The following is a 12,555-nucleotide window of genomic DNA, read 5'->3' on the forward strand; positions in this document are numbered from 1 at the left end:
TTTCTTTTCTTATCACTTGTAAGTAAAAATCTAACGTTAATCAAAGATCTAACGTTAAAATCAAAGTTATTTGATTATAAGATGTTTTATCCGGAGAGAATCGAATAGTTGACGCTTATTTATATAAAATTACACGTGCCACCCTACGAAGCGAAAGAAAAGAAAAGAAAAAAAAAGAAAAGAAAAGAAAAGAAAAGAAAAGAAAAGAGAAGGAAATTGTATGGAGCGCGAATCGAGTCGAAGAAAGAAACGAAACGAGAAGCGTATTCTTTGAATCGTTTTGTTTTCTTATTTTCGTCGGACTGCGACCTAATGTGTCGCGAATCTTTTGACACGATCTCCGGCTGAGGTTGCGTTGAAAAGACCGAAGAACGATAGACCAGACGATGGGAACTTTACCACGGGAATGGAGAATCCTATTACGGAGTCACAAGTTGCAAGTATGACGCGGGTCTATGCGTGTACAGTGTGTACGCGTGTGTAAGGTGCTCGTCTTCTTGTCTACAAAGCATACCCACCATCGTCCATTGAGAAGCAGCTCAGAACACGTAATTGTGTGAACCATACCACTCACATGATTCGAATCGCCTTTAATTATTCGTCCATTTACGAAATTCTTTTTCCTGCCCCGCGGCCCCACAGCCGCGCAATCGGTTCGTCAGCAACCGCCGGGACAACTGTCTATTTTCCATCCAAACATATCGCGCATTTATTTTTAGATTTTAAACTTTCACCGCCATTAGACGATACATTTTATCCAGTTCTTCGCGTTTTACGTATTTTTTCTAGCCTCAACCGCGTTCCAATCAAACGTGTTAAAAGATATACGACGTGTATTCGAAAATGTCCATCTTTCTTCAATGTCAAGATCAACTCGCCGGCTACCTTTCGATGTCTGTGACAAACCATTTTCCAACAGCCTGTACAAGTACATATCTATAACATTGTATCATATCTATAACATGTAGACGAACAACAGATGTATATGTAATTAGAATGGAGAACAATATCTCAACGACGTGTTTGTACAGGTGGAGAGTACGCAATTACAGCATCGAGATAAATCCTAATTAGCGGTCTATTTATCGCGATTATTGGTGAAACAAGTTACTATGTTTATTCCTCAAAATATCCAAAATATCCAAATTTCGCAGATGTAAAAATTCTGTTTCTACATCGTGCTTAATTTTACCTAACCGCTTTATATAATAAATCACTGGGAGGGAATTATTTTTCAAAATTTGGTCAAATTTACGACAAAAATTGAAAAATATCGATATCACGCGCAACGACACCCAATGTTACGTCTTACGTAACGTCTTACGAGAAAAGAAATTTCATTTGGAAAGAGTTCTAATTCTACAAAGTTACCGTTGATATTTAGCCGTTTACAACGCCAACTATAACAAAAAGTAAAAGTAACGTAAACGTACTGCACATGTAAAGAAGAACCAGCGAATCGAGAGTTCAGTTCGTCGAACAACGCTTCGCTGCAGTTTCAATTATTCGTTTGCATATGTTGTGTAATTGGAAGAACAAATAATAATAAAATTGTCGTTTAAAGATAAAAACTGGCACTCTACCATAATAGAGTAGCATAGTTAATGAGCAAGTACTCTTTACCTTCCATTATATCGCCAGCCTCCTCAATCTCCCTCGTTCTCGATGAAACAGTACCAGAGACATCGACGACCGTGCTTGCAAGTGCAATTTCGAGGATTTCGCGAGTGACGCAGAATTTTGCGCGACGAAACTTTCTTTAAATGGTGGAAAGCGTGTCGAACTTGAAACGAGCGGATTCGACGTAATTTCGATTTCTCAACGGGAATTCGGAACATCTTGCTGTTTCATGCCGCCATCGCGTCGATCGTGTTCTCCGCAGAACCGCGAGGACAACGACACCCGCAGACGCCATCGGTCTTCTATCCCTCGCACCAAACGAGCGAACGCTCGAATTTGAACGCAAGTTCGAAAAGTGGAGGAAATTTCGACTTGGCCCAGTTGCTGCGTGATCTTCGAGACACGGACGTTGGCGCGCCGCCTCGATCTCGTCGCTGATTACGAATCGGCCGAACCGAATCGAATCGCGTGGCTCGAACGATTCGCGATGTTATCGTGGCCACGTCGTTATTACAATGGCTAGAAAAGGTATCGACTTGATCGTCACTTGAATCGATCGTTTAGCCTCAGCCTTTATATCAAATTTCGTACGATTCGCTACCTTCCTACGACTGCGAATGCCTGACACTCGAGACAAATACATTCCAGGTACCTGTCGTTACAGCTTAGGTAGGCAACAATGAATGAAAATTTCATTCTTTCTCTCTGTTTTCGCGCAAGTTCATCCAACTATTGTTACATAGTCATTGTTAATTTCGATATACTTTCCTATATATTTATTACGTCGATGTAGGTATGTAAATTATTTCGAAAGACGCCAGTACTGAAAGGCAAACACTGGAGCAGGAACGCGTTGCCGTCATTCCGCGACACGCAATTGTTATGTTAATTATCTGGCGCGTTTCACGTATCGAAACACTCCGTTGCCCTAGAACCTTCAACCTGTGAGAACTAGTTCGTTAGATTACGTTTAGTTTATAACGAAATCATTTCTCTCGGAATATGCTCTCGTCATTTTTGTGCAAGCGATTAGAAAAGTATCAGAAAGTATTACAAAGATGTATATATTACGAATTACACAAACAAAAAGTTTGTTTTTCCTAACAATAAGATAATTTCGCAAACACATGAGATTTATTTACTCAACTTTTGTTACTTGTCGCACATTAGCTCCTCTAATTTTCCACCATACATTGGCAAAGTTACGATCCTCGTTACTGCTACGCAATACCGATTTATCCATACTAATAATCGTTCTACTACGTACTAATAATCGGAAATTAGGCGCAAATGATAAGCATCGATCGAAACGCGCGCACGTGAATTCTCCCCTAGTTTTCTAGCATCGAGTCCGTCATTTCCTAAGGAAGTAGTCGACGCTCGGCGCTGCTCTATCAGGAATTTCACGTCGGAACAGCCGTCGTATACACGACCGAGTAGTACATGACGCGGTCGGAGCCGTGGAATAGACCCACTCTTCAGGATCCTGAACCGAGGCGGGTTGCTAAGTGTGCCGTGTAAGTGGAACATCGCTGCCTGGTACCGACGACCAAGTATACCAACGTAACAACGTAGTATAACATCGTTCTCCTCCCTCGTCGTTCCTCTTTGCCCTGTTCCACCACTATCCGCTGCTGCTCCTTCTCCTCGTACTCCCCCCTGTCGAGTACACTCGTACACGGTGAAAGACTTTCTTCGACCAGCCTATGCCGTTCTACAGTCGCTGCCAGCACGCTACCGTCTGTCACGCTTTACCCAACGGTAGAACCCGTGCACCAAACCACAGAAGGATGTCCATTGTCTCTCTCTCTCTCTCTCTCTCTCTATCTCTCTCTCTCTCTATCTTTCTCTCGACGAGAGCCCATAATCGAGCCCAATCTTCCGCACATCCGTTTTCCGAGACTCTTCTTTCCTGCACGCTTCAACCACCTCCGAAAATACCGATCTTCCTCCACTTCCGCGTGCCTCTATTGTCCGACTTAACGTTGACCGCTACAAAGGGCAATTTATAAATTACTAGGCTGGCGGTCGAAACGGAAACGTGAAAACGCTCGCCAGGAACGCGGATGTTTGCCTGGAATTCGAAGGCGGGTGGGAGCACTCTCCGGATAAGATAAGATACAACTACGATGCAATGGATCGTTCACATCTGACAAACCTATATTCAAAAATACGTGTCTATTTATTCATTATATAAATATATATATATATATGTCGGATTATCATTAGGATTTAAGGCGCGTAACGATTCTTCGTTTGAGTTAACCATCGTTTTACGAGACAGAGATTATATTTACGCGAATAAACAAGATTTTACAAAATATTATGAATAATGAGTTTAATAAATGATAAGTTTAACTAATAATTAGATTAAAGAATAATAAGTTTAACGAACAATAAGAGATACGAATAATATCTCGATTAACGATCGATAGGTTTTACGAATAATGAATTTAATTAACGCTATTAACAATGTTCCGGGGTTCAAACGAATCCACGGTCAACGGGATAACTCTTTACTATGCGTAGAATAATTTTAAACACAAAATACAATTGCTGAGACACTCGGTAAATTGCTCGATGTATCACTTTCCAAGGCGATCACACGAATGAATATCTGATGCAAATCTTTTTCGCTATACGACTGCATTTGTTTGTTATATGCTCGCTGGAGACATCGAGAAGGTTCCAATCGTTGTTGCCAGGCAATTTCTGTCAAAAGTTTGTTGTATACTCTTTGGAAACATCGAGAAAGATCCAAACGCCGATACTAGGCAGTTTCTGTCTGGAGATTGATTCCTAATACAACGTGTGTCCCATTATATCAGCATCTCTAAAGTACAATTCTATGTGATTTCTAGGGAGAACGATACAACCGATCCACACCTTCGTCAGGCAAAACGTTTATCCCGTGACCGTGGCTACGTTCGGCGACCAGTTGTCACCTCGAACCCACTTTCGTTTTCACAAATATCAAACAATTACAAATGACAACAATTGCTTAATTACAGTTATGATAAAATCTAGGCTAAAGCATTAGAAGGCTTCCTCAAAATTGCAAAGGGAAGGCTCCGGTTTTCCTTTCATCTCCGACATATATATATGTATGTATATATATATATATATTTATATATTTATAATTATGACGTTTCGAAACATCGTAGAAACGTCGTTCTTCAACGTTAATCGTTATTTAAGAGCAGCAGCCGAGTCCGCCGATACCGTGTGGATAGTGGAAAACGTAGTATCGACACCGAGCATCCTGTTAATTCGGATTCTTCGATTTGTTGCAGCGTCGGACACCTTCTTACGTTGCCGCGCTACGGGAGTCCAGGAACCAGTCTCCTAGAAAAGGTGTACGCTCGTTATAACCTGACCCAGCGATCTTTGGTAAAAAGCCCTGCCTGGCCCAACGGGCCCGAAAAATCTAGGTCATTGGCCTGACTGGCTACGTAGGCCGCGATTGGATTCGTGATGCCACGATCCCTTTCTTCTACCGCGCCGTCTTAACGTTTAGCCGTTTAGCCTCTAACTCCTCGTATCTCGTCTGTTTCTCGCCTTTCTTAATCAATCGCTCTTCCTTCGGATCGGTTCCTTCTCTCAACCGATCTTCTTCTTCTTCTTCTTTCCATTTCGACCGAATACGATCAATGGTATGTCTCTCGTTATCCGATCAGACTGATCGATACTTTGTCGAATACATAATCAGACACGATCAATTATTTATAGAAATATCGCGTTAGGATAATTACACGCCCTAGAAAAGACAGTTTGCTGCAGAAATTTACCATCGAACTAACGATGTTTTATATGTTGTATATAGATATCCAAGCTGATACATTATCCATGTTGAAAAACGAGCTGCATCTCTGGTGCCGAGGTGCCGGAATTAGCCTAATTCGCCCAGTCTCTCGGCATCTGTCACAGGCAAATGGTTATAAACGGTGATAAATGGCGATGGCGGATAAACGGATTCGCGGTAGCAGACCACGTCTATCGCCATGTCTACAGCATAAATTGCAAGAAATTCGTTTGTACCTGCTATTCGCTCTTCTCGCTTTAACGGATCTCCATAATCGGACCAAAATAAGAAGATCGGCCTCCCGATCTCGTCTCCTCTTTCGTCCGGCTGCACCCGTTCTACCTCTGTCCCCCTATTCTCCCTGCCAAGACAACGTCACGAGAGACCGTGTAACCTTTGGGACCGTAACCCCGTTATATTATTACATTTAACAATGGTCCGCGGTCTTTATTCTAACCAATGCACCGTTCCTACAACCTGTCGCGGAAGCTGTCTCCGATCCTTCTTTCTTTTCCTTTCTTCGCCAACGCTCTCCACCTTTGACCGATCTTCGTCGTGTAATTTGACGCGAGTCGTCGACTCGAATCCACGCTCCTCTTTTATTTCCATATATTGTATGTAATTTTCATAGTGTATTATGTAACGTCATTAGCAGATCTTTTTGATTTTAGACATCGATAAAACGAAACAAATACGATATTTATCGTTAATATATTTAACGTTAAATGAAAAGTAGCAAGGTCATTGTTTGCAACGGTTACAAGTTATTATGAAACTGTTACAACTAGGCTGAATTCGCGTAAACTGAGATTTCACTTTACATAGTTTCGTTCGATACCCGAGAACTTTGTAAATATGATAGGAAAATACGATTCGCTTGAAAATAAGATAAATACGGAATAGCTTCGAAACGCTTCGAAACGTCGTCATAATTTTCTAACAACTTTGAACGTTTACTTAAGTTTACGTACGTGTGCCAATACTTGCGAGACGGAGCGAACGTGCTAATCGACTGACTTGCCAGTGATCCACTGCCCGAGACAAAGATGCAAGCTGAGAAAATCAGATCTATGATGCGTATGCGTGTTCGAGTAATACGCGTATTCATTGAGAAACCGGGCAATTCCCTGTTGAGGAATTGAATTATACAAGACAACGTAATAATAATATAGCAACCGAAAGAAAAACTTTCTACTCGCTATTTAATTGGGACGGAAAACGGAACGGCCAGAAAACGATAATAAATTGGGGAAAAAAGACAGGTTAATCTTAAGCAAAAGAGAAATAAATTGTTGTTACGGAGCAAGTACATTTTTACAAGCACGTGTAACGAAGTAACGAAAGAGAACAGAAGGAGAACGTTAATCGTGCCTTTCGATCCGACTGTGGCGGGATACAGAGTTTTATTTTTAAACGCATTTCGAACGTGTGGTCGCGACTCCACGCCACTGCGTTCCGATTTATTGAAAACGAAATATCACATATCGACCATTTATCGATATATAACTACGCAACTATATTAAACACCGCGACAACACGAAGCCTATCTAAATATCTCAACTCCTACTCTGCACTAAAATCCTGGATAAAATGAAATTTTCCTTGAAATATTAATCGATATTTAATATAACATTAATATAACGTTGATTGATACATAATATAAAAGAAATTTCTATCGTAAAACGAAAATTCCTGTAAAATCAAATTTAAAGCTCTGTTTAGAACGCTAAATACTACATTACTAATTTATTTATTATCACTAACGCAGATTCCTCTTGTACGAAACGAAATATCGTATATGAGACTAAATCTGGACCAACGTAAAATTAGAAATTCGTTTCGAACTTGGTTACACTTGCATTTATAAATTACATTTATACTTGCATTTTATATTAAAGAGACATGGAGTTTTTATCCACCGCCAAATGTACGATACGAAGAAAAATCTGTTTCCGAGAGATCGAAACACGCAACGGGACCATTATGCGAAGTAAACGCAGAATCCGGACTTGGGCTCTCCTCTTTGAGTCAGTGCCACACTTCAAGTGAAATAAAAGTAACAAAACGGGCACGTACGCGTGAGAGGACATCCGGATACACGGAACACGCAACGAGCAGCCGAGATCTGTGCGTGGTTGCTGATTGGCTAGCCCCATAAATACACGGAGGGTACATTTCGTCGTCAAGTATTACAGCCTGATTATTTCGGATGAAAACTTGCCAACTTTCACCTTACGAATGTCGATACGTTCCGCTTCGATTAAACTTCCACGAAGATGGCAAATTTCGTTACTAAAGATGGTCATTTCGCGTGATCTACTCTTATACGGTAAATTAAGTACACCGCGTTAATCTATGATAGCTCAACATTCCAAAAGAAAGATTATAGAAAGATCTCGTTAATTCGTAGGATTATTTAACGAAACATTCGTACCAGATGAAAGACGAACAAAACGGTGAAGACCAAAAAGCGCACCTACGGAGGATGAAACGAGTAGGGATCGTGGGAAGTAAAACGAACTGGCAACTTTGTATTACGGTAACAATCATTTAATCGAACATGAGTTTTATAAATAATCCACATCTTCCGACTTTATACAAATTAAAAATTACAGTTCCGCAGTCATCGGCCATTGCAACACACGATACAATTTCAACGAGAATTCGTGGATCGAGTAAGGAAGGACGATCGGAATAAATTAATATCAAGGTCGAAAGTATCAGCCTGTCGAAAACTAATGAGTATTCTTTTGAAAACGTCGCGTATTTGAAAAAAAAGATATCGCCCTCCGTCGGTCGATCCATCGAAGGCTCGTGGCTCGTTCTCCGACGACGAATCGAAACAACGATCGAGCAAGTACGTATAATTCTCTTTCACAAATACTACGTTTTTTTCGGACAAAAGAAAAAGAAGAAAAAAGAACGAAAAAGGAAGAAAAGAAAGGAATGAAAAGAACGAAAAGAACCCGTAAAGAAGCTTCGACAGCTTACGAACGTTAAAATACGAAGAAGAACGTAATAACCAATCTTCGAAACGTTGGTCTCCAAAAGGATGTCCTCAAACAATCCTGATACTGTCGTTGTACACGTGTTACAGACGGTGCGTGACGATCAAAAGCTAAAGGACGAAAGGAACTTATAGAGTGGGAGAACAGGCAACGGAAAAGGATGAGAAACACGAGTAAAAAAACGACATAAAAAAACGACTGACTATCTTACAAAAATAAACCGATAGAAAGGGGAATAGATAAGAGGGAGAGATAGATAGAGAGAGAGAGAGAGAGAGAGAGAGAGAGAGACGAATGAAATTAAATAACATAGAAACAGAAAAGGACTGCGGACAATATGAGTGTGAGAGTATATTATATAAAAGCAATATAAATAAGAGAACAAGCGGTAGGACTTACTTGATTAAAAAAAAAAAAAGATAATAAAAATAAAACGTATTTGGAAGAGATTAGGTACATCCGTAGCGAGACCATACGCGTGGCCGCGCCTCGCGTAGTTTTCGTCACTTCCTTTTACGTCTATTACGTATATGTTACACCTAGCTATGTATATGTTTACACTCATATATGTATATATATATATACATATATATATACACTCTCTCTGCTCAATATGTTTTGCTCGAGATTTTCCTTTTTCTTTAATGTTCGCTTCTTTCTACGTATGTATACGCACGTACCCGCGTACGTGTGCTCTGTTATCGACACGTATATATACACACCTCGCGACAGTGGCATGCACGCACAATTTAACGTCGTCAATGTAACACAGCACAAGAGATCATCTCACTTCCTCTGAATTCACCCCCGCAGAAGAATCGTTGGTCGAGTCCCGATCGAAGGCTTCATACCCATCTACGAGATTCTCGATCCTGCTCGATATTGCACCTGGGAATTACGCACTGCCGCCTATCTTTTCTCGAGACCGAAAATTATCGTTCGGCACGGTTTCGTTAGGTTCAGCATAAGTTTGCTCACTCACATACGCTTGATACAATCAGATTCCTCGTTTAGCAACCCGTTTAACAACGCATCAGCTTCTCGTTGATTTTCCTCGAACGAATCGTATTAAACACGTTAGATAACCATCGATTCGTCGACGTTTCGACGTCTTAACGTTTCGATCAACGCCATTTCGCCATAGGTACTTACAGTAATTTAGGTACGCTCGATACGTTCTCCCCACAATAGAGAGAAACCGCTTCATCGATCTAATCCCTGCCGATCCTTTTGTGAATCTGTTGGTGTTTAATGAGGTGCGCCTTCTGCCTAAAGGCTTTGCCGCATACTTCACACCTAAACGGCTTCTCGCCCGTATGCGTTCTCAAGTGCACCTTGATATTGCTCTTGTTTAGAAATCCTCTGTTGCAGATGGAACACCTATGCACCGGCTTCTCCTTGCCGCCTATCAGGCCAGATTCCGTTCCGTACGGTAGTGCCGTCGCACCCGTGCCTGGACTCTTTTTCGATGGATTCTGCGAACCTGGAGCAGGTCGTGACCTCTTTCTGGGGTGAGAAGGTGCCGCGAACGACGAGTGCAGCAAATGATCGGGACTGCACGAGGTTGAGACTCTGCCAGGTGGACTGACAGGTGGGTAGGGGCTCGTCGACGACGGAGTCTCGCCGCAGGATGCATTTTGTAGGCCAGCATTCGCGGATTGCAACCTGGCGTTTATCAGCGGCGCGTACCCATGCGTCAGCAAACTCTGCAAGGTCGAGCCGTGCTGCTGTGCTTGCGTCGAAGGTGTCGCCGTTCCGTATATCTGCGAATACGGGCTTGGCGACGTAGTTTCTTGAGCTTTCGGCGAGCACGCGGTATCGATCCACTCGGCAATGTCGATCCAATCGCGCGACGCGTCCGGGTCGTGCTCCGAACCTGCCCCGTTTCCACCACCAGGAACTGTCGTATCCGCTATCGCCGAACCAATGATCTCTGCTATATCTTCGATATCGTAGTCCACTTGTTGCGTCGACTGTGGCAGCTGTTGCTGTTGGTGATGATGATGATGATGATGATGATGATGATGCTGTTGTTGTTGTTGTTGCTGCTGCTGCTGCTGTTGTTGTTGCTGCTGCTGTTGCTGCTGCTGTTGCTGCTGTTGCTGCTGCTGCTGTTGCTGTTGGTGCTGGTGATGCTGTTGCTGTTGTTGTTGCTGTTGTTGCTGCTTTTGGCTACCCTGCGGGCACGGCGTGCTGGAGGATACGACCGGTGACTCGTAATATTCTTGATTCGATGAAGACGTTGGCGATGAGGATGGTAGCGACGGCCTCTGCGCGGACGACGCTATCGTGTGATAGTGATGACCAGGTATACCGTTGATGCTCAAATGTCCGGTATAGCCGGTGAAGGGTGGAAGAGGTTTCAATTCTGCCAGCGATTGAGCCGAGGCGACGCCGACCGACGAACCGAGAAGAAGGGTGTCCCATGCATCCTGCAGACCAGCTGCCGTTTGCTTGACGTCGGGAGGCTCCAGAAAGTCCGGACCAGTCGCTCCCCATGGCGACAGCAGTAAACTGTCCACTCCGACAACCTCCGCGGGCGAACCACCGACCACGATGCCTGTCCCTTGACTGCTGTGAGGCGGCTCAACCCCGGAGGATGTTAAATGCGGCGGCGCTGTTGGTGGACCTGACTGAGTTTCGTACTTCATCTCGATCACAATATCCGAGGTTGGCGATACACCGCCCGGACAGACGGGCACGATCACGTCTTTAACCAAGGAACTCGTTTGGCTCTTGCCGGTGCAAACGGTCTGCTTCGTCAGACACCTGGGATTCCCGGCTGGGATGATGTCGTACGGCGACGTGGTAGCGAGTTCCTGCTCTTCACCGGTATCCAGAACGTCCTGCGACGATTGACCGAGAGGATATTCTACTTTGATGCCGCGCACCGTGCTTTGTTCCTCCTGTTGATGGCCTTGACTCGGTCGTTGCGTATCCGTGGACGGATACTCGAGCTTGATGCACGATCTCGACAGAATGTCCTCGTCGTTGTCGTTCCTACAGGAGGCCGTCGAGATTCGCGACGTGGACAATAGGGAACTGAGCAGGGATGCGTTAAAGGTGGACGTCGAGGACGAAGACAACGACGGTGACGCTGATGAAAGTGTCGCGTTTGTCGTTCTTCGTTCCTCCGTGCGTACTTTCGGATATTCCTCCGTCTTGATCCTAACGTTTAGAGACGACAGGATTCCGTTTAAGGAATCTGGCGACGCGACACTGCTGTTGCCGACGTTGTTTCTAGCGTTAATCGGACCGTGGGATATCGTCGACGTGGACGGTAGCACGTTGCTCTGACCCGTGGTCGTAGTTGGGACCCCGGCTCTCAATGTTCGATTATGCGTCTCTGTGGAGGACGTGGTGGTCAAGAGCGCGGAAAACGTCAGATTGCTGGCCGAAGAGGGTTCCGGTGACGACGAGGCGATGCCGTACACGCTGCCAGGCGAACCTACGGCATCGGCACCTCGCGCTACCGAATCCACGTGACCGAGGCCCGACGACGAGCACGAAGAGGACGACGTCGAGGCGATACCGTAGCTCGTACAGACGCTACTGTTCGCGTTCGACTGATTCGCCTGATGTTGTGATTTGTGTCGGTGGTCCGGTTGCTGCTGCTGCTGCTGCTGCTGCTGCTGCTGCTGCTGTTGTTGTTGTTGCTGTTGTTGTTGTGACTGTTGCGACGGACTATTCGCGTTACGATTCGGTGGACTATAGAACTGAAAACCACCACTACCGTTATCCGGTGCCCCCTCGTCGATCCTTGGGGGCCCAGGGGTCGAGGGGAAGAGGGAACCAGGATTCCACCAGGGATCCACTCTACTGCCGGGGGTGCTGCAACCGCCAACGGCGCCGCGGGGACCTGTAACACGGATTTCAGTTTTCAAAAGGAATCGTATACGTGATAGTTAGGCTGCGGATTTTTATGCATTTATGGAAAATTTGAAAGAAAGGGTGCAGAAATCCACAGAATCCGCGTAATATCGTTTAACACCTATTACAACATTTTGAAGGTAAAACAAATCTATTCCTCTACTTGCCTTTATAAAGATATGAATCGATAGTAATAATAATAATAATAATGAAAAGAAGCAGAAAAAGAAGAAGAAGAAGAAGAAGAATTTCACC

General features: G+C 43.9%; 2 protein-coding genes across 2 annotated transcripts in view; both read right to left on the reverse strand.

Moving 5' to 3' along the window:
- Positions 1 to 9,219: 9,219 nt before the first annotated feature.
- On the reverse strand, positions 9,220 to 11,210 carry LOC117158608 (zinc finger protein ichor). The gene has a single exon (XM_076618586.1). The coding sequence runs from the start codon at positions 11,079 to 11,081 to the stop codon at positions 9,642 to 9,644; it is 1,440 nt and encodes a 479-aa protein (XP_076474701.1). The 5' UTR covers positions 11,082 to 11,210; the 3' UTR covers positions 9,220 to 9,641.
- Positions 11,135 to 12,555, reverse strand: part of LOC117158455 (uncharacterized) — a 28,527-nt gene continuing 27,106 nt past the window's right edge. Inside the window, exons 3-4 of the mRNA XM_076618699.1 lie at positions 11,181 to 12,289; positions 11,135 to 11,140 (exon numbers count right to left, since the gene is read on the reverse strand). Of these exons, the coding sequence (XP_076474814.1) occupies positions 11,135 to 11,140; positions 11,181 to 12,289 (1,115 nt within the window). The remainder of the gene's footprint in view (positions 11,141 to 11,180; positions 12,290 to 12,555) is intronic.

Source organism: Bombus vancouverensis, chromosome 5, assembly GCF_051014615.1.
Source record: "Bombus vancouverensis nearcticus chromosome 5, iyBomVanc1_principal, whole genome shotgun sequence".
In the NCBI taxonomy this organism is placed as follows: Eukaryota; Metazoa; Arthropoda; class Insecta; order Hymenoptera; family Apidae; genus Bombus; species Bombus vancouverensis.

Excerpts from the sequence above, each read along its gene's own strand:
- LOC117158608 (XM_076618586.1), bottom strand. The coding sequence starts at position 11,081 with ATGAAGTACGAAACTCAGTCAGGTCCACCAACAGCGCCGCCGCATTTA.